The following is a 23,503-nucleotide window of genomic DNA, read 5'->3' as shown; positions in this document are numbered from 1 at the left end:
GGGAATAATACTTGGGAGGAGTTATAAAGATCTGGAGGGGATGGACATCACCATTGTAGTCCTCTGTGAGTGACAGACAATAGCAATTCACATGATACTACACCAGCGCAGAGATTTTTAATTATATCACTACCAAGAACAAAATAAAAAATTATCACTGCATTCAAATCATCGATGAACTTTTCCTACAACTTTCCGTAAGAACTCTCTGCTTCCACTACAAATGTCACAATCTACTGAAATTCAAGATCCTGGAAGTTTAGATTTTATTTTCAAACAGTGTTTTCAGCATCTGTCACAGACTATATACACTTTCCTAATAATTTGCTATAATATCTCCAACTATTAAAAAGTCCAAAAGCTTAGATGAAAGCAGTCTGCTGCTGACACACGTTGCTGTCCAGCTGCCTCATGTCTAGATGGAGATTTGCCTGAGCAAATACTGAATGAATCTGCCAACAGGAGAGCAGCAGCTCTGTTCATGGGCCTGGGATGGACCTCGGAGCTGCTGCAGGTGGCAGCCACCCCCAAAAACACAAAAACTGCTCCTGGCTGTAAAGCTCATGTCTGCATGAACAGAAGAGCTGAGTGCCAGGCTGACAGCAGTTGTGTCTTTCAGAATCACTGCTGCACTGGTTCACTTCACTAAGCCATTATGATGAACTGTTCTGAAGCTGCAAAGTTTGTCCCAAGGCCAGAAAAGTAATTTAGTTCCAAACACCCTGAAAACAAAATGGTCATTGCTGACATGACAGATTCACTTCTAGAGGCTGACAAAATGTATTTCTTCTCAGCTGAAAACCAGGCTATGTTTATTATATAAACCCTCATCCCAGTACCTTAAATCGGAGATTACATACGTTATTTTTAGTTAATCTGTTTCTAAAATGCATCATAAAATCATCTGCTTACCTGTTGCATTGTAACAGTATGCATCATACCGAGCAGTTGTATTTGCTGAAAGTTTGTAAATGCCAGTGTTATTTGCTGCACAAAGATGATAGGGATTGATCCGTGGGATAACAACATACCCCACCACGAAACCATACCTGTGAACAACAGAGGTAAATAAACCATATGACTTACTATAGCAGACGTCACCTCAAACATTAAGAAGCTACAAAGAAACCATTATTATTTAAAGGTTCATGCATTTATTCATACTGTTTTGCTTTTGTGTTCCTTTTTCATTTGAATATTCCTTTGTCACATGCAGCTACATCAGTCTCCCATCAGTCAACATCATTTTGTGTTTAATTTCTAGACCTAAACACATTTAAATTAAATATGCATCTTATTGGCTAGATAGGGTGATCAGCTCCAGAGCAAGGGAGTGAAAGTGAGGGAGGTGAGTGCACTTTTTGTTCAGTGTGAGTTTGTATTACCTGACACTAAATTCCCATTCTTTAGGGATTCACATTTTCATTGCCTTGACATAACGCACCCAAACATTTCACACAGAAATGTTGAGGGCTAAATTTATGGTACTTGAGCAAGTTTAAAGAATGATTGCAATCCACATTATTATCTGCAAAAACTGACGGCCTAGTAAAATATTCAAATACAAAAATCATTCATCCACAAATTCTTATTGTATCTTTCAGTTGAACAGTGTGATTATTGTGCACAGAGCTCACATAATTCAGTGAAGACTGTGATTACATAAGGTACAATACATTGTTACTGTTTTGCAATCCTGTAACACCTGATTGATTCCAATGTATTTAACTGGAGATGTGACAGAATGGTAACAAGAACTGAAGTTTGGTTTGGGTTTTGCTTTACTTCTTGAGAGGAATGATTTATCAAGGAGGAGCAAATGTCACAGCTTTGCAATTTTTTATCTAGGAACATCATTTCAGTTTCATGTCTAATGTGCAGATACCTGCAATTCTGAAACTCTTGTAGGTGGAATTATAAATTGCTTTACTCACACTCCCAACTAAGCTTACAACGCTGACACTTTACAAACCAATATTGACCTACTTGTGTTAGGCTCTGTTGATTCATCTTATTCACACACATTTGGATGGTTATATACAGCATATTTTCCCTCTCCTACTCACGTTTAATAAGAGCTAAAGCTTACTGACAAGGATTACTTATAGCACAGGATCAACAAATGAATGCAATAGGGTGGGAGGGTTGGCCAGAAGGAAGGGAGGAAGAAATCCTATCTACATGGCTTGCATGTCCAAATCCGTCCTCTGGTAAAATGTGAATTGGGAATTGTAACATTAATTAAAAATTACAGCTTCCCCCTGGGGGAAAAAAAAATCCTTCTTCTTCTTTCAATTGCCTTCATATTTTAGCTTTAGAAAATGCTTTTCATAGTTTAGAATACTCCTAATTGCTTGCATAGAAATCTCTACCCCTACGCATTATTTAGGATTTGATCTTTAAATATTGTGTAGTGCTGGGCAATTCAGAATGCTGTGTATGTTCATGTGCTAATGTCTGAAAAGATCATGCCTACTGCATTATGAGGGACTTCCCCTCAGAGTAAAGAACTCTTTCTTGTCTTTACATGGTACAATTTGAAATTACATTTCCACTTCTAATGGAAGAATCCCCTAAGAGTTCTCTGTTCACATAGTCCACCACCACAATACTTGTGAAATGAACATGCCAGAACAGGAAATAGTTGCAAGCAGCATTGATGTCAGTACTATTTCTCATGGTACCAGAGTGAAAGTCTTAAAATTTTGGAGACATGTCCACTGAATTTTTCTGTGCCAGTTAGAAGATAAATTCAATTTCTCCATGCTTGCTGTTTAAGTTAGACTGCAATAAAGTTGAAAATTTGCTGACATTTACTTAAACTCCATAATGGTGTGCCACCATGAATCTCCTGGGCTGCAGTGATCATGCAGCCTGCAGTGATCATGGAGTCTGAAGTCCTGAGAGAAATGGGCAAGGAGAAGAGCGAAGTCAAACCCCTGAATTTTAGGGAAGTAAACTTCCAGCACTTCAAGGAGGTAGTCAATAGGCCATCCTGGGAACCTGCCCTCAGGGACAAGAAAAGAGATGGTCTTCAAGGATTCCTTCCAATAAAGTGCAAGAGCTCTTGATACCAGTGTAAGAAATCAGGAAACCAAGCCAAGGGACCAGCACAGCTGTTTTGGGACTGAGGCACAGGATGGAAATGCACAGGCAGTGGAAGCAGTGCACCAATACCAGCTGGGGTATAAACACACCGGGAGCAGCCTGGCCAGAAAAACCTGGGGGTACTGCTGGATGAGAGGCTGGGCACGAGCCAGCAGTGCCTGCTTGCAGCCCAGAGAGCCAAACTCATCCTGGGCTGTGTCCCAAGCAGTGTGGGCAGCAGGTCAAGGGGGAGATTCCCCCTCTCTGCTCTGAGACCCCACCTGAAGGGCTGTGTTCAGCTCTGGGGTCCCCAGCACAAGAAGGACATGCATCTATTGGAGTTCAGAGGAGTGTCATGAAGTTGATCAGAGGGATGAAGCACCTCTGCTATAAGGAAACACTGAGAAGATTGCAATTGTTTAGCCTCACATACTTTTATTCACTTAATTTTTTTTAATTAAAAGTTCTCTGTAACTTCTAGTCTCTTGGTCTAGTTACTTTTTGAGAAACTGGGGAGTCTGTATCATCCACATTTGTTGTCCTATACATCATTGATTACAGCAGGTCACTTGACAATGTGGTTTTGGGATTTTTAATAACTACTGTAGCTGTCATGTGAAACATCTCCATTCACAGATTACAAGAATGCACTAGTACTGTGGCCATTTTTTCAGTGGGATGTCAAGAGTTGACCCCTCACAGTACCATCTGCTGCTCTTTACTGTTCCTTGGCAGGACTGAGTTCCATTCACTGCATTCACCATCCTCAGCCTTTGACCTCAAATTAGGTCCTTACTTCCCACATACTTATCTTACCAATTGTTCAGTAACACACTAGGATATGAACATCTTCCTAACTAGCTGATTATACTGTCAGTCTTTTGTTGCCTTTATATTTTATCTGTGTGAGGTTGTGATTTCTTTAAAAAAATAAATGGCAAAAAACAATGGCATCAAGGACTTACTTATTACTGGGCTCAGAGCAAACATACACATGCACAAAGACTTTTTTTTCATTATAGAATATAACTTATTTAGCCAATCATAGCATCTACAGTAAGTCAAATGTAATTACTACACTAGTGGTGTCATGATATACTATGTCTTCAAGTTTCTTTACCTGCAAGTTTCAAATCCAAGCTCATGAGCTTTCTTCAGCTGCTCTAGTGTTGCCAAGGTACTGTTGAGAGCTCTGCAGAGTTCAACTGCTTCAGATCGTGTGAGACTGTAGCGACCATTTTTTTCAACATGAAAAACTCCTCCATATCTGCAACTTACATTGAATTCTGTTAGCAAAAGAAAAGAAAAAAGATGTTAAAAATGTATACGTAATGCTTCACTGAAACCTGGAAATTATTTTTTTCAAGTATAATGCTTGAAAGCAAACCCACAACAAGTAACAGCTACCAACTCATTCAAAAAAGCAGTGCCACTTTCAATCACCTTTTTCATACTTTCCTTCTTTGGGCTGAGGCATGAGCCAAATCTTCAGCCTTCCCAAAAACAGGAATACAACATGTTTTTGTAGGGTATCTAGGACAACTAATGTGCCATTAACACTAATGTGCAGAAGAAAGGGTTAATAATAAAAATATCAATACAAATAAGAATAATCATGTGCGTAGAGAGAAATGAGGAAACAACAGGACACGTCAAAGCAATTTGAATTAATTTTGCTTCTGTCTCACCTTTCCCTCAAGAGAAAAAAAGCAGTGGCAACTCCAGACTAGAATGACAAACTGCAAAGCACACTTCATAGGAGTAGCTATTATTTCCAGTGCAAAGAGGAGCATGACTCATTTTTATCTTAATTTTAATGGAAGTTCCATGTGAAAGCAAGGGAAAAATAGACTAGTCTTCTCCAATATTAAAAGGGTGTGTCCTTACCGTCTATTTGAAAAAAACAGATGATATAGGAAAACTGTTTTTCTAAAAGACACGAGATGCAATTCATGTACATTTGCATTGACACATTATAAATAATGAGCAACTTTCCTAATGTGATTTTTGCTTGATTATTTTGTTTTGTTTTGTTCTACAGCATAAATGTGAAAGCAAATGACAATATCCAAGGCATGCACTCTTTCTTTAATTACTTTTGTCCATTCATAAATTGATGCTATTCTGTGTACAAGGTATCTACTCAGTGTAAACCTCAAGGAACTTTCCTTTCCATAGCTCACAGGAAACACTGAAGGAGATAAAATGCAAGAGATAAGATGCAGGCTGGGTGATGCATGAGAGGCCAACCACTATTCACAGCATAGACAGTATTGATGCTTGCTTGTCCAAAGAAGCTCAAAAGCTGTGCATCCAATCTTGAATGCTTGCACCATAAGCAACAGAATTAATCATTATTGTTACTTGGATAGCCTTCCCACAAAATGAACAGAAAAAAAACCTCTTTTCCAACAATTCCACCTTCCACAGTATTGGTTGACAAAAAAATATTAATTTAGACAAAATCAATTAGTATTTCAGAGCTGTTTAACAGTCTTGTTAATTACAGTTCTCTGTATTTTTAATATTTTGTTGTCACATGTCATTAAAAAACATATGGCCCTTCTGCCACTCCTTGACTACTGCTAGGATGGAGCTGCTCTCACATCTGCCATGCCAGTGACTTCTGCTTTGGCTCCAAATATTTCATATTCAAAGCCTGATAGTGTCCTGGACGTTGTCCAGGCAGTAGCTGTATTAAGCAGCTATTAAATTACCTAGACAAGAAAAAAGGTTTCTCTTTACTTTTCCCTTCTTCATTCTCTCTTCCTAAAACACATTCTGTGAGGCACAGGACTTAATGTTAAATATGGGGATAAGATCACAAAGCTGTACTTGATTACTTTAACGTAACAAGCTCAGTGATTTTGGAGATAAATTTTCTTGGAGCATCAACATCTTTTCTGATAATTTTAGGCTAATTTCTAAAAAGCTTTCAGTGTGAAAGCAGATACCACATACACTTGCTTTGGGTTCCATTTGTTTGCAGTTAATCCTAGATTCACTGAATTATAAAGTGAAGCTTGCTTTTTTGTTTAGAGAGAGTTGATTTAGCTATCATCAAACCTCAGCCCACTCCTGGTTTTAAACATAACAATTTTTGCTCTATTACCACTCTGAGATTCAATCATACTCAGAATTCTGCTTAGAGAGTCAATTACTTAGAGTTCTGCTGCTCAAAAAAGTAGGCTTGCTCACACAGATAGGCTTAATGGAACGACACGTGGGCTGCATGCCTGCACGTGTGTACGTTTTCCATGGAAATGCTGAGCCTGAGCGGACCCTGCACGCCAGGACGCTGCTGGGGGTACCGGGCTGGCTGCACGTGTGCTGCCCAGCTGCAGGAGAACGCCCAGCCACGCTCCCAGGAAGCCTTGCCTGCGCAGCATGGGAGATCACGTGGGTGTCCAGGAAACCCCAGGCAAAAATGTGGCAATCCAGTTCTCAAAACTGGGTTTGAGGCCATCCAATTCGTTGGCACTGCGTCCTACAGTAATGCTGAGACAGCATCTCTGTCTTCACTTTGATGATATCTTCTACGCCTACTATTCCAAAAGTACCACTGCTGTAGCAGAGACACTCTGTTCATGAAGAGCTGAGTATGGAAAAAGGACCAAAGCAGTACTCAAAACTCACACAGAATTTCACAGTCTAAGCAAATTGTGTAAATTCAGCATCTACTCTTTGAAGGCAGTAATTACCACATTTTAAAAATGAGCTATCAGGGAACACAGCATTTTTACTGTATAGTCTCAGATTTTAACGTTCACACAATGGAGAGGGACCCTTAACTGAATTAACAAAAAAAAATTCTAATCACACCAATAAATACCACATCAAAAACAAATGATGGGATCTAAACTAAATGAATACCTTCATTTTTTTCCCATCCTGAGGCTTACAGAGTAATTTTGAATTAAGTAAGAAACATGACTAAAATTTAAATCAAAACACATATTTCACCTTTTCCCATAGGGCAAGAAGGCCAAATCCATTAATTTTATATTGATGTTACTTAGCTGGCTCTAACACACTTATGCAAAAGATGGATTTTTATTGTGTTCCAAGAGCCAAGGCAATGTAAAACTCATTTAACATGACTGACTATTGCTGATCCTTTTAACATTTTTGAATCTTCAAAGGGGCTGACTCAGAGTGGACTCACAGTGAAATCACCAACAGCACGCTAACTTTCCCTCCTTCCTCCTCCTAGAACTGTCTGGCTTTGGGGACTGACAGGACACAATCCTCCCTTTTTTCCTTCATTCACATGATTTGCTAGAGCTGTTTAATAATAGCCCTTGAAGAAGGCAAATGGTACGAAAAATATCTGAATAGTCATAATCATCAATCTCACCCAGACCATGAGATTGGGTGACACAACCCAAAGCCATGAAGTGCTTCTGTCTGTGCTGAGCTTTATAAGCATGGAAAGCATTAACTTCTACATTTCTCCCCATCCTTGCTGGGATTTCTGGCGCCCTCTCTCAAGCAGCTGCATGCAAAACTTTCTCTGCTATCCTCATTCACACATCTAAACCAGGTTCAATCAATACTTGTCAGCCAAATCACTAACTTTGGTTCCCCAGACAATCTGCTAGCTAGAGCCCACTGGTGGGGTGGAATCGCCTCACACAGACTAAAGAGCATTGTCCTGTCAGAGAAGTGTGAGTTACACCCTGATAATTAATAGGAGAGGCTTGTTAGAAACTGTCACTGTAAGAAACCAGGTGCAATTTCCACTTCCACCCTGATTCTGCAACCCTTATGTATAATGAGTAACAATGATTCATGCTAAGTCTTCCCACTGGAATTAATTTTCCATGAAGATTTTTGGTATACTGTATGGACACCTCATGCTCTACTCCCCAGTTTTCATTGTTTTCAAGACACCACCTGGGGGTTTCATTCTCAAACTGTCTTTTATTGGAGGGAAAGAAAACAAAAAAGCAGCAGATCTTTTAGCAGCTGCAGAGATACATCAAAGCAAGGCAAGTGGAGGATGTGCAAACAGCCTGCCCGCTGGAGCAAAAGCAGTGTAAGACTCGTACATGCTAACAGACTTCTTGGTAAAACCGCACGCTGAACTGCATGGCAACCAGGAAATGTTAGGGGGATGTTTTGGTGGGGATTTTCCTTTTCAGTTTGTGGTTCAAGATGACTGATAGCTCACCAGGATGTGCTAAACTGGGGCTGACAAAAGGGACAGAACTAGAGGTTTGACAGCGCATATAGCTTTCATTCTCTTTGTTTTAATAGATATAGGATTTACATTTACTGTAAGAACTATGTTCTATATTTATTAAACTGATTTCTAGCTCTAGGCAGATGTACATGTGTAATTGTTTCCTTATAATCACAGATTATTGAATTTTGTACTGACACTTCTGAACAGGAACCACCACCAGCTTAGCACTGATACCTGCATTATGAATATTATCACCTGCTTTAAATGCATGCTAGCAATGAAGCAGCAAAAAGTAACATACTGGAAACAGATTAAAATATATTTAAAAGAAAATCCTAGTCATTACTATTCCTCTTCAAGCAAATCTATGAACTGGGCCACATGAGTCCTAAAATCTGAGGAGATATGGACAATTCAGATCTTGTCTCTCAGTTCAGACCTATCTCTAGTTATGCCTGGTTTTCTAATTGTTTCTCAAGAAAGAAACAATTAGATGGCTAAATAAGAATGGATAAATAAGAATGCATATTTTATATCTGACTCGAGGAAATGGCCTCTGAATACAAAATTTCATATGGGATGGATTCATAAAACATTTCAGGATCCAAAACATTTTGTCAATGTATATATTACGTAAGTCTGATTACTGCCATTTTGACATCTGTGAGAACTTAAAATGTACAAAAACTATTATTCAGTGATTACTTAATATACTACAACACACATGGGCCTGGAAAGCATTATTTGCTGAGTATTCTACCTTTTTTTCAATCTATTAGTAAAAAAGTTCACTCAAGCAACTTGCAGCCCAGGCAACTGTAACAGGATACAGAGGCTTTTACCTTTATGTCAGAAGTTGGACTGAAGCCCAAGGCAGTGATGAAAACCACTGGATAGCTGTTTGCTAGGTTATGTGAAATGATTCATTAATCCCAGCCACACTCACTAATAGACACGTGTCGACATCATTAAAACACACCTATACTTGAATCCCTCGGGGCTTGATGAGGAAAGGAAAACTGTGCTGGGAAAATAGGACTCAAAACTGGGATGACTACACACTGATCAAAATTCAGAAGTCAAATTTGCAAGATCCATGTGAATGAAGCCAGCAGTCCTTTACCATCCCAACACAAAAGTGCCAAGGATCAAGCCATACATATCATCATTAAGTGTGGCTGGTTTTGTGTTCCTCCAGTTACGATATTCTGGTTCTGCCAACCAGTACTCTCCAAAGAAAGCAAAGAAACAAATCTAGAAATAGACCACTTGCACCATAAGCCAGGATTCTCCAAATAGTGACAGTGAAAGTCTTCACAGATTCTTGGGAGTTATTCGATGAAATACTTTCCTTGGAGTATTGCCAAGCTGTGAAACCTACAATGATTTATAGGAAATACATTTCTAGATTTAGTGGCAATAAACCTTATTTTTAGTTTTCAAATTATCCCTTGTGGATACTTAAATAAAGCAAAATAAGGAATTTGTTTTCCAGTATGAAATTACCCTTAATTCTGAAATTAAAATAATTCATTTGCACAAAATAAAATAAAATCACTTAAGAAAGTTAGGTTTAAATGTTTACATGGCTGCAATACATGTAGATGGTTTAAGGAACCCAGACAAAAGTTTTCCTCAGGGATCCTTTAAAATGTCATATTTTCATTTCAGTTTGGCATAGAAAAATGTTCTAAGCCTTGAAAATTGTAATGGGACAGAAAAACGCCACATAATTATATCCATAATAGTTATGTGATATTCAGGGAGGGAAAAATTCTCTGCACACCTGGCTTTTTAAAGACAGCAATGTCCAGGAAAACAGTTTAAAAGGGATTTACCTGCATGTTTGCAAGTCATTCCTGCTATAAATAGAGACAACGTATTCTTAGTAGCTGGGTGTGGTGACAAGAAAGTGAAGATGACTCTCCATAGATCCAAAGGCGCAAAGTCAGAACTTTCTTTGAAGTTGTGCCCAAGCTGTTCCTACTACCCAGTTATATTTGGATACCTAGTAATTCACTCTAGAAAAGCAAATAAGAGTGTAGCTTTCTCACTTTCCTGTGTGCGGCTAACTGCATGAAAAGCCATGAGACAGCCATGCTAACCTTGAGGTCCAAGTGGGCTGAGGCAGATCTCTGCAGTGAAAAAGAAATGCAGCTGGACGTATGCACAGGGGCCAGAGTGCATACAGTGCTGTGGGAGGTTCTCCTTTCTCCAACAAAAATTAGCAAGTATTCCTTGCATTTCTGTCTTCTGGAAGTGCACACCAGAAATGGGATGCGAGACAAAGCTCAAGCTGCTGACTTTCTTCTAAATTGTTGCTCCTAATGAATCTGCCTACGGATCATGCAGTCACTGTCTCTGTATCTGTCTGATGATGGACAAAAATCTCCAGTCTCTTAACTGACAGCTCTCCTGGCTACTGCTTTAAAACAATGGGTGTGGGGGTAGTGCTATTAATAAATCAAGCCTTCCCAGAGTTACTCAAAATGCAAGTAAGTACAAGAAATATGCCTCAGTCCTCAGCAGTTGCTGTAGGAAGAAAAGAATCTGCTAATGCATCTTCCAATCATACTTTATCTGCGTGGCAACTGTTGCTCTGGTAAACATCCTGAGTGAGCCGATACGGTGTCATCACTTATGATAAACCTCCTTGCTGCTGACATTAATATTAGTCTTTTTGTAATAGTCTCACCCAATAGGGAGCTAAAAGTTTTCAGACTCCAGCAGGATGTGGTACAGCTGCACAGCACCTCGGGGGAAAAGTTGCAGGCAGTGATATCATAGTCTGCAATTAGTTATCTGATATGCCCCCTCGAAATGATGAAAACATAATCAACATTGCCGATACCAGGAGAGCTCCAGGCTGTACAGTGAGCAGTCTAACCCCAAAGGATGAGTAACAAGGGCTGTGAGGAGAATCAGTTGGGATCAGTTCCATGCAACCCAGGTGAAGAAACACATGAAACAAAGCTGGAGAATAATAGCCGGAGTCTGATTTTCACTGTTAGACCGATTTAGTTATTTGGGATAAAAGCAGTTGACACACACACAGAGACTCAGCGGGCAGATCCCCAGTCTGGAGCCCAGAGGACCTTACTCCTATTCACTGCTCTGTCACTTGTCCAATCAAAGAAAGGAACCTCGGGAATCTTTTCAAAACCTCTGAAAGCCAGCCAGTTAAAACAAAGATAACATTACTCTGATAGACATACCAAAGAAAGGAAGGCTGCTCAGAATATGCCCCACAGTGTAGGAATGATCCGTAGAAGTCAAAGGGAAAGTTCTTATGCAAGCTTCTGATGATGGAACAGAATATTTTCACATCCACTACTCCCCTTGTTTTTCCCCTAATACAAGCATGACAGGGATCCCGTAGTCTGTAACCAGATTGCCTAGGCCAGCAGGCAACTTCTCCTGGAATTTTTGGTGGCGAAATATTTCCATTTAATGGAGTCTTTGTGGGTCTACCCATGCATTTACTAGGGATTCAAGAATCTTGAGATTTATACTGAAAATTCTGACTATCAAGTAACTTTACTAAGATGTATGCAGGTTATTCATACACTAAGCTACATGAGCAGTTAAATTTCTTTAATAATTCTTATAGTCTTAGTTATGAATCTTTTTGAACTGGTTTCATAAAAAGGCACATTTAATAACCAGAGTTTGCAATAAGCATTAAGATGTACACAATGCTATTGCTATCACAAATATGGTGGGAATAGTGATATTTTTTCCTATTAAAAAAAAAGTTTATTTAAATTTAACAATTCATGGCAGGCAGTGAAGATTTTCTTGCTTGAGGGAAGAATGGGAAAGAAGCACTGGCAGTGGGGCCTTGATATTCTGTGACTTCAAATACTACATTAAATCCTACATATATTTAGGCAGTGGAGATACATAAAGGCAATACACTTTTGCATGCATGGAATCACCCTCAAACAGTGAAGCATCATTGTTTCCCTAAGAGTACAGGCTAGGAGAAAAACTCATTGAGAGCAGTCCTGATGAGAAAAACTTGGGATTTGTCATGGATGAAAAGCTGGACACGAGCCATCTGTGTATGCTCCCAGCCCAAAAAGCCAACAGCATCCTGAGCTGCATCCAAGGGAACGTGGCCAGCAGGGCAAAGAAGTGATTCTTTCCCTCTACTCTGCCCTTGTAAAACTCCACCTGGAGTGCTGCATCCAGCTCTGGAGTCCCCAGCATAAGGACATGGACCTTTCAGAGCAAGTCCAGATAGAGTCATTAAAATGACTGGAGGGCTGGAGCACATCTGCTACAAAGAGAGGCTGAGAGAGCTGGGACTCTTCAACCTAGAGAAGAGAAGGCACTGAGGAGGCTTCACTATGGCCTTGCAGTACTTAAAAGGGTTTTTTTAAAAAGAGGGAGAATTTTTGTACAGGCAGATGGCAATAGAACAAGGGGGAACAGTTTTAAAATAAAAGAGAAAAGATTCAGATTTGATGTTAGGAACAAGTTCCTTATTGAGAGGGTAGGAGGCACTGGAACAGGTTGCCCAGAGAAGCTCCACCCCTGGGAGCATTCAAGACAAGTTTAGATGGAGCCCTGAGCAACCTCATTTAGAGGGTGGCATCTCTGTCCATGGCAGGGGCTGGAACGAGGTAATCCCTAAAGTCCCTTCCAACCCAAGCCATACTGTGGTTCTGTGATGTCTTAGGAACAGCAGAAGTAGGTGATGCAGTGAGAAACAACTTTTCCAGGTGATTTGCTACCAATCACTGTGCATAGATCCTCTTGTCTTCCCTGAACAGCCCAAAAACATGTCTTAGAAACACCTTGCTATAACAAACTGCTGAATGACCTGACTCATAGAACTACTTTCTCTGGATGGGTGGGAGACATCGGGTTATTTCCCAATATAGAAATCAATTCAAGATACCAAAACCAGTAAGTTAAAAAGTAAAAGATAAATTTCAATTAGTCATGTTGCCATGACTATCACTGTGGATATATTTGTATCACATCAGGGGTGGAAAAAAGGTGTCAATACATTGCCTTGCCATTCCTGTGAGTCAACACTGATGTGATTGTGACTGTGTTGATAAAATGGCATGACCTGACCACTATGAGTAATAAAGTCAGACAGAAGACTTATACTATTAAGAAATTCAGTGTAGGTCTACAAAAAAGGGGTTGTATTGATGCCTTTAGAGGCTACCTAGAGTAGAGGCTAGACAGTGTTAAAGGAATAAGGTATTTAAAGGAATAAAGTAGGTATTTATTAAAAGGCCTTCAAAGGATACACCTTGGGCACTACAAGAGCCCTTCTGTGGCTACACCCAAGACAGACAATGGGTCATGAGTTTTTGCACTTCTATAGGTTTTGGTCCATTTACATATTGGAGTTAATTGTTCAATTACTGCTTCAGGTTATGAAGTTCCATCCTTCCAGACTCTCAGTTCACTGCTCTCCTCAGTTCACTGCTATTTATGCTTTTGGGGCCTGAAGCTGTAATGGTGTCCTTGGCTCTCCTTGGAAAACAGATTATTTTGTCTGACAAAACTGTCAGAAGAACTTGCTAACACTTCATATGAAGTTCAGAGTTATACAGTAATGCAGTACAGAATCTGCAAAACATGAAAGCTAAAACTTAAGGCATCAGTATGGGTGATTGAAAAATTAGGAAAACACTTACTCTTACTCATAAGGGGTATTTTCTCACACATACTGCTTGGCAGAAGGAAGGATTGCACAACCAGACTCAGTGATGGATTGCCAAACAGTAACTGAAGAGAGTTTCCTATTTTTACAGTAACAGTTTTCAGAGAATGCTCTGGTCCTCTGTGTTCTTGTTCACTTCCTATCCAGTAAAATAATATTTGCACAAGAACGTTTTTCTTACAATTAATCATAATGCTTCTTTCATCTGAAATCGCCCTGTATGTGAAATGATAGCTGCTTTCTGAAACTGAGGCAAGAGAGGCACTGATCTTGTTGATGGGACAAGGGGCTGGGGCTTTGGAGAAGATGTTCTATTTACAGCTATATTTCTGTCTCTCTGTTGTCCTGCCTGTGAGGTAGGGATAAAAACACTGACTTCCCATGGGCTACAAAAATCACAAATCAGTATTTTCTGCAGGCAGCATGTTTGTCAGTTCACTTCTTTCTCATTAGTTGGGAATATTATTTCTCTGTTAAATACCACTATACCTAGACTTCAAATTCGAAGTTCTAGGGTAATTTACATACATCCAGCCTGACTCCAGCTCTGCTGAAGGTGTTGATGGAATCCACCAGATAAGGTAACTCCCTCTTGACCAAATGTTGTAATATTTACGTAAACTCTGCACAATGGAAGGAAAAAAAAAGAACTAAATTTCAACAGAGACACCATCTACTTCCGAAGTGATATGGAATACATCTCAGACATGTGCTGGTGTTGAAATGTTTGAATGTTTAAGGTACTGTAGGACATACTGAGGAGAGACCACTTATTTTTGTGACTAATGTCTACCTTGAGCTTTGAAGATGTGGATGTGTATTAAGTAAACGTTATCAATAAATACTTTTGTAGGTTATTAATGAATAAAAACCTTGCTGCGCCCAAGACTTTCAGTGCTGTGGCTATGTTTTAAGGGGCTTGTGATAACACAGAAGAAATTGAAGCAAATAACACTGTTTATATTTTATTTTGAAGGGTATCCTAGTCAGGCATAGAGAGCTTTTTTAAGTTTTTCCTCCTTTTCTCAGCAAGAGAAGTTAATTAAAGAGTTTATTCATTTGCAAAAATTTTGGATAGAAATTCTACTGTTCTTTAAGGGCACTGTAGAAACATCTTACCAGTCTTGCACTATTCTTTAAGCAATATATTATTTATACTGCACTAATGTACAATAGTTAGGGTCCCCACTGGCATATATATAAGTAATAGGAGTTGTTACGAAATATAAAAGAAGAAGAAAAATTATCTCCAGCTCCAGAAAGAAACGCAAATACCTGTTATATGTACTACCTAAATTAAAATAAGCTCCCATCAAAGCATTACCAGAAAGCAAATTCATATTTAGTCATTGGTCTTAACAATCTCCTACTCACAGAATATGTCTCCTCCTGGAAAACTGGACAACTGGGCTTTTTCTAATCCACATAAACCCACAGAGACAAATAACACTGTCTAGTGTATATGCCTAGAGATGCCCTTGAAAATCACCTGAAAAACTGTGCTGATCTTACTCTTCCATGATGCTCTAAGATTGCCCCAGCTTCGCTGTTTAAAAAAAAAACAGATATTGCTATTCTCTGTCCAGTGTGAGCACAAACAATATCACTACTGGATTATGTGTGAGACTTGGCAGGTCAAGAGTATGTTGAGAAAATAAAACAAAACTACTGTAATCTCTTCCCACCTAAAAAGCATCCAGGAAATTAAGCCATAAGAATAAAAGGAGAAAAAAAAGATAGATAGTGAATAGAACTGATCTTGTAGAAATATCACCAGACACAAAATTCATCACAGACACTCTTAGAAGCGCTCTGTAATATTTTATACCACAACAGGGAGCAAATGGATCCAGGGTTTTACTGAGGCAAGCCATAAATGCAGGAAAGAAACTTTTCTCTAGGCAGTCACCATGGGAATGTGTCTCACATGCTCAAAATGTCTGGCCGTTACTGGTTTTAATACAAGAATTGTCAAGGGGATAAATGCTTCTCTAAAACCTTAGCTGTGCCCACTCAGTGGTGAACTGGAACCACCAAGTATCTCTTCTCAGTAGGCTATAAAATAATTTGGTTACACTGTGGAAAAGAGGAGTTTAAAAGTTTAGAGCTCAATACCCAGTCTCAAGGAGGACATTTTTATTTTCTGTGCTAGGAGAAACTGTGCTCCTCACAAGACAAAGTTTACTCTGACTAGTGCAATGGAAGTGTGGTATTTTGTTAATACCAAGCTTCCAAAGTCACTGCACACTCCAGCCCTACAGCCTTGCCAGAGCATCAAGTTTAAGTAGGAATACCTCCAAAATCTCAATAGGACAGTTGATATTTATCACTAGGAAGTATTGCTTCAAACACGAGCAAAACTTGACTAAATTTAGTCAAGTTTTAAATTAAGTTTTAAATTTAAATTAAACTTCAGCTAAGTATTAAATAAATTTTCAAGTTCTCGAACCTAAAGAAGTGTTCATTCTGACAGCAGGGCAAAAGATGTAAGTCAGCTCTCACTTGGCAAACAGCTTCAAACATCACTAATCATAAAAAGATAAGCACGGAATAAGAATTCTTTAAGGAAACTCTACTTTGCATTTGCTGTTGTCTAACAGGAAACAATTGCTATTGAACTCTAAAAAGCTGCCAATCCTTAGTGCATATATAGATAGCAAACACACAAGTAAACAGGATAAAACTGTCAGAGCAATATAGTTTTATCTGATTTTTACAGCACTGCTACTGGTGAAATTGATTAAAATAAAATACGTATTATTTCACTTCCATATTCTAAGGGTTCCTATATGTCAAATTCATATATAAACAACATACAGGAACAGAGAACAAAGCCCTACATTCATAAATATGAAGACTCATTAGCAAAAGAAGCTTTTTTTTCTACATTTACACACCTGTGTAAATGAGGGAAAAGGGAAAGGATGTGTAAATAATGAAGGACACCTAATCAAGCAGGAGGAGGAAAAATAAGGAAGTGAGTGAAAGATGCGTTCAGGCCGCACCCTCAGTGTCTCTATTATGAATGGATCATGTTTCCTTATAATTGGCAAACACTACTTTCCCTTGAACCTGCCTGGTTAACTACTCCATCTTCCTTGCGCAGAAGCTTTATCCAGAGCACCAGGACGGAGCTGGGAAGACCTGGCTGTCCTTAGCAGTGACATGCTGTGTCACTCCCTCACCTCCTCAGTCCGAGACAGGGACACTGTCTCAGAGATGCGAGCTGGCCGATGACAAAGAGCAGGTAAAGCTGCCATGAGAGCCAGCCCTGCTGCTCGGCTGAGCTGCTGCATTTGCACGCTGCAGGAGGAGCACAGGCAGCCTGTTCGGCCCGGTGTGTGTGGGCATGTGGGCTCAGAGCTCGGCCTGCACGCAGCCGCAGCCTCGCTGCCCTGGCACGCACCATCCATCCCTCGCTGATACACCTCCCAAGCCGTGCTCCCAAGGAGAGGCTGCCAGCTCCAGGTGCTGCTCAGCTTTTACACCCCAGCTTTTTGGCCAGCAGCCTGCTTGCTGCCTGGGCACTGCCCCACATCTGCTCACGGGGGTCTGGGTGCCCACAAAACGTCCACTGAGCTCCAGCTAACCTCTCACTTCTCTATGGGAAACCTGCAAGGAACTATTCATTACAGCTACCCACACACACCACACCCTGCTTCTTTACAGACACCTATCCATTAACAAAAATAACAATAAAAAAGCCCCCTAGGGAAATGTACTTCTGAGAACCTGTTTTGCTAACATGCTGTCACTGTGAGACATACATAATTAACAAAAGCTATGCCATGGCAGGTTTTTTTTTTACTATTACACGTTCTGTCAGAGGCAGCATCTCATTTATGAAAGCAGGTATTTGGTAAAACATTAATTCTGAAGTTGAGGATTGCAGCCTAATGCCCTTTTCCTAGGCAGCTGACAGTATGTACCCTGGCAATCTCTTTTACAACCCTCTTACACTGCTTTTGGAACAGTATCATTAGCAGAGAGATGAAGTTTTAACACAGCTGCTGCATGTCTGGCATTTTTTCTTTTTTTTTTTTAAGACACAACACAGTCTCTTAAGAGTTTCCAGCTACTAAACTATATCAATCATCAATAGAAAAGAGAAAAAAAAAAGTGAAGCAAAGTATATTTCAAACTCCAAATGTAAATAGAATTCGGGTCTTCTCTGCAATTTTTACTTTGAATTAGCATGCCCTGCTTATGCTTTCATGTTTTTAACGGATAAAATTGTAGATAATTCTCCAACTCCTTTTAGGGTTTTTGTTTTTTTTTCTTGTTTGGGGTTTCACAATATGAGAATTGAAGGTTATTGTACCAAAATAAGACAGCTGCATTATATAAAGTTGCCAGCGTAGAGGAACTGGAAAGTCCCAAAGCCATTGCTTACAAAAGAAAGTTCAATTATGTTCCTAATTGAAAGCACAGACTCAAAAAATGACTGCAGGTTTCGTTAGGCAGGAAACAGTCACGGAGGTTTGAACTTCAAATTGCAATTAGCTGAACTTTCTGACTGGAAAGATTCTCCAAGGAAAACCCCTCTTTTCCTCAGCTGCCACTTCACATTTCTGCCTGCAGACTCATTCATAGCATGAGCTGCTCTGCCGTCCTTGGGCGGGGGCAGCTCCGCAGCCGCGGCAGGGGAGGGAAATCACAGCCAGCTGCTACTGATATTGCTGCTGAGCCCTGGGGGAGGAAATGATAAACACACAGCACCGACACAGCCCTCTCTGCCACTGCTATTAGCAGCACACAGCATGGCCACTGATGATTACAGTGTCTGATAGCTTTGAAATTATTATTGCCTCTCTGGGAGGGAGAGATGGCTGTCTGTTAAGAGATGATGGACTCCTGGAAAATGACCAGCAGCTACACCAAACTGGCTTCCCGCCCACAGATATCGTGGATAACACACAGAGAATGGTCCAAACCACCAGGTTTATCACACAGAAACCCTGACAGGTAAAGGCAAAGGACAAACTAGACTGTGGATGTGTTCTGCTTTCTAGCAAGTTGGAAGCTTCCATTTCTCTATTTTAAGAATTCAACTTAATGCTGACAAGTTGAATCATCATGCTCCCAGATGCCAGCTGATTCTAAAATATGGTGTGTTTGGGACACCATTAATTGTTCCAATGCAATGTTGCATTGTTTTCCAAGATTACTGTGATGGGTCATGTTTGTTTCACAATTATCCTCTCTGTGAACTTATATTTCACAAATAACTGTGTACATTTAGCCTTGGTCCTGGAAAACCCAACTTTATAGGCGAGTTTTGCAGAACTCCTTCACTTGCTCTCTCACATAGTATTCTCTTTAAAATAAAAGACCAAACAGTGATATATGAAGGGGAGAATTATCGTCTTCCATATTGACTGTATTTTCAAACACTCACCCCTTAGTTCTGGAACAAAAATGTGATGCAAGAAGACCAGAAAGCAGATGGAGAAGCCTTTTGACAGCATTTGGAACATCAAAAACTTTTAAATTCCTTAACTGATTTACCCTCTTCTTATAAAGGAACTCTACGTTGGTTTATCTCTGCTTCTGTACAATGTGTTTTACTACCAGTCAACTAAATTCAGAACTAGTACTATCAAATATTATCACATCTTTTCAACAGGTATTTTAGGAGTAATGAGCTCATGATTCTCTCTGGTGTTTATCTGTCTATCAGCATGTCGTGATGTCTCCGACTCCTGGCACGTTCTTGATACAGTCAAACCTCATGCCTGTTCAGGGGATAGATGAATAACTGCAATATTCCCGCTATCTTCAATTCAAGCCTATAAAAGTCATGGGAACTCTTCAGGAATGAAAGATACATCACATATGGATGAACATTTTGTTTAACCTTGGCTAAGGCTACCAGTGGTTTTAAAAGCATTTACTTTAAAAAGTTCTTCCTCAATTGTACAATGCTATCTGTCCTCATTAAGCCTTTCTCTGACTTCCTATTTTCAAGGTAATGGCTCTTCATTGTGGAGAACACCAGTACCTAAAGAATCTTCAAGCATTTCTCCAAAGACTGCAAAACAATCCCCTGCCATGCTTTCTTAGCTCTGTGTGTGCCAATGTTTCCAGGACAGCTCCAGAACCCTTCCACTAAACAATGATGGAAAGTTCAAGTGAACTCTTAATAAAGTCTAGTTACTTTGCAGCTTTGGGAAACTGCCAAGATACACACCGTAAGGACTGAGTGAAAATAATCTAGCACAAAGAGCTTCTTCAAACTGCTTTATTTACAAATTTACAGGATAGATATGCAAACCAAGGGCCAGGCAGGTCTCTTCCTTTGTGACTGCTCAGGAGCTGCAGGAGCCCTGTCTCAGAGCCTTACCTTGGGAATGGGCTCTGGCAACCTCTCCAGAGCTAACACGCAAGCTCCTTCCTCCCACAGACAGACTCATTCTGCCTCCTTCCATTTCATCCTTACCACTACTACTTCTCTTCCAGTTTCTTCCAAATTTGGGGGTCAAAATTCTAGGACTTGCTTTGTGTTAATCAAGGAAAACTTTGAGAAAAATATTTCTACAAATACATGATGCTTGCATGGGAAAATCTCCTCTGAAAACATCATTAACCAAGATGACAGCATCTATATCCTCCAGGATCCAGACTCCTTAGACAAGTGATGTCAACACCAAGAGTGAGAAACGTATCAGTGACAGTATAGACACAACACCACAGAAATCAGGATGAGTAAGTTTTTCAGCTTTCTCTGTATCTCATTTTTCCTTCTGAAATCAGATTAAGAGTAATTCCAGGTCCTCTTTTATTCCATAAAATTCTGTACTAAAAGAATTAAAATTCCAGTTCAGGAGTTTCCCAACAGCAATAGCCATCAGTCTATGATACATAGCAAAATCACCCGTTAAAAATAGAAAACAGCATCAACTGCTGTTTTGAAATCATTACTGACTACAAAGTCATGCTGGAATGTACTGTACACCAACTCAAATATACTGTAGCTATATTCTAATACCTTACTAAGCCAGTAAAGAAACTTCCCTGGAGGGCATATGTGAAGTTTGACACACTTTTGGTAACCATGCCGAGGGCTCAATAATGGGGCTTTCTGTCTCACTGTGAAAACACATCACTCCCAGAGGCAGGGCAGACCCTGCCCTTTAGGACACCCCAGGCAGCTCACAGGAGTCAAAATCAGTCGAGCAGTTATAATATTTATACAGTGCACAGACGTGGACTGCCAAGGATTTAACACATCTTAGACATACCTTACTTGCCTGCAGTAGCCCTGTCCTTTCTCTTAAGGCTTTGTCTATGTACCTGATCTTAGCAAGAGCATTTTGGTACAACGGGCACAGGATTTTAGACAGAAAAGCTACGAGACTGCTTCAGCTATCACAGAAGCACTGGGAACTTGTTCCCCCTGACACACCCATTCCCAGCCTGGCAGAGCTGCAACCATTAACAGAAGTATCCCCTGCTGCTCAAGCAAATGAGACACATATTTACTATACACACAGCCCTTGGGTGACAATGGCCATGAAAAATGCATTTTGTTAGACTCTGGGACTGATGAGTACAAAAACAATATAGAAGCACAACTGTTATTCCTAACCACAAAATGCCTCGGGGCAGTTGCAGTCACAGTGAGTCTGCTGAAAGTATGATCATTCCCCTAAAACATGGTTGAGCCTCCACCATGTAAAGTTTCAAAAGCTTTTTTTATTCACTTCGGACATAAATTACTTTTTTTCCACTGTATTAACCTTAGATTCTTAAATACAAATATTTGAAGCAGATAACCAAGCTGCAGGAAGGTAAGTGATACACAACTGAACTTTGTCACTTCTAACCCCCTTTGTTCCAAAAGCTCATCAGTCAGCCCCAGAGAGACCTTAGAAAAGTCAGAAGGAAGCATGCTGGGCATAAAAACTCTCCAAATTTCAGCAGAGATCCCTGCAGTTTTTTCTCCTGTTCAGCAAGGCTGTGCCCAAATGCAGTTTGTTTCAGCTGTTGGTTCAGCTGATGTAAACTCCAGAGTGCAGCTGTAAGCTGGGGGGGCTCACCCCCTTCCTTCCACCCCCTTTTTGCTGCAGTCCGGAGGGGAGCAGGGAGAGCAAACTGCGTTTGGAACAGCAGTCACATTGTCAAACTGAGCTTCACCAGAGCCATTCTGAATTCCCTAATGTACTTCTGTTCCTGTTTAAACTTCATTCTTTAATGTTCTGCAATTCACTTTTTACAGATTTGGAATTGCCCTTTACAAGCAATACACAGCCTTCCGTGATTGTACAAAGCAGCACAAATGAGATTACACGTCTGAAACATCTCTGATAACACTTGAAAAATAAAAGTTGCAAGAAAGCTGTTCGCTGTCTAGCAGAAGCACACTTGCTGTCTGAAGCATTAACTTAACAATCATAAGCATTTTCATTCATAAAATCTTACCTGTTTCTGCTAGACAGAGCTTCAGCAAACATAATCCAAAAACTGTCCATAAGGAGAAGTTGGCCATTGTTTTCTTGGAACTGTTTTGCAAAATCCAGAGATCCTTGGAAGCTGCAGAAAGAAGAACAGCCCTGACGCTTGTTAAGCCTGCAGTCAATGAGTCTGAAGTTTGCTGCACTTTTTATTCTGATTCAAAGGAACTGAAGTAATGACATAACTGGGAGGGGGAAGCTCCATCAAAAGTCACACCCATATTGCAACAAAAGTTACCCAGCAGCAGAAGAAGGGGGAGTGGAAGGAGAGCTGGGACTGACTAAGCAGGCACACTTGAGTTTTAAAGAGCCACTAAACCTTCTCTTCTTACACTAGTCTAGTCAAAAGTTATACTTAGTGTGCTTGTAGGAAAAATTGTGTAATCTCTCCTGAGTTCTCTCAGAAATGCACTGTTTGTTATAAGCTTTTCATCCTGCATTTTAAAATATCTTCATTATTGCAAACCAAGTGAACATAAAAGCACTAGAGTTTCTAAACCCTGGTAAAGCATCTGTAACAGCCTAGATATTTCCCAAAAATATTTTGCTTATTTGTTCCTATCTCACCATTTTCTCTTTGTGTGGTTCAGTTAAGAGCAAGTAAAATGCCTGCTCTGCAGTGAAGCTTTCTGCAATGTTTTTGCTCACTGCTGGAGGATAACATCATGCAGAAGGTAATTCGAGGCTGTTCAGTTTCCCACAGCCCATTCTACTCTGCACAAGCTGCTCCAAGAAGAATAATAAATTAGCAAAAAGTAGTGAATAATTCCAGTGCCAGAAGTGAGTGATACTGAGGACTAAGGCTGATTCTTTATTCTGTTGATGGCATAAGGTACAGAAGGAATTTTTCCTCCTATTCCCAATGCAGAAAGCAGAGAAACAGGATGAAAAGGTATGAGATCTTTGAGGTTCAGACAAGGTCTCAGTTCCTGAGGGACAGATGTTCATTGCAGTGTGTGGTTTTGTTTGTCTCTTCATGAAACCCCTGGTGAAAACCCCAAGGCCTCTGCAGATAAGCAAAAGGTTTGTCTCTTGTGTGCCTCGGAGATTTCCCGTGGTGTCTCCACGCACTGGCTTCTCTTTGGA

At 40.1% G+C, this 23,503-nt stretch overlaps 1 protein-coding gene across 1 annotated transcript in view; it reads right to left on the bottom strand.

Annotated features, from left to right (window-relative positions):
* CD44 (CD44 molecule (Indian blood group)) overlaps nt 1-22,566 on the bottom strand; it is a 56,594-nt gene extending 34,028 nt beyond the window's left edge. Inside the window, exons 1-3 of the mRNA XM_058806528.1 lie at nt 22,386-22,566; nt 4,208-4,373; nt 913-1,049 (exon numbers count right to left, since the gene is read on the bottom strand). Of these exons, the coding sequence (XP_058662511.1) occupies nt 913-1,049; nt 4,208-4,373; nt 22,386-22,452 (370 nt within the window). The 5' untranslated portion in view covers nt 22,453-22,566. The remainder of the gene's footprint in view (nt 1-912; nt 1,050-4,207; nt 4,374-22,385) is intronic.
* Between the last annotated feature and the right edge of the window lie 937 nt (nt 22,567-23,503).

This window comes from Ammospiza caudacuta, chromosome 6 (assembly GCF_027887145.1).
Source record: "Ammospiza caudacuta isolate bAmmCau1 chromosome 6, bAmmCau1.pri, whole genome shotgun sequence".
Lineage (NCBI taxonomy): Eukaryota > Metazoa > Chordata > Aves > Passeriformes > Passerellidae > Ammospiza > Ammospiza caudacuta.
Note: the sequence above shows the minus strand (reverse complement) of the source record. Positions and strands in the feature narration are given on the sequence as shown.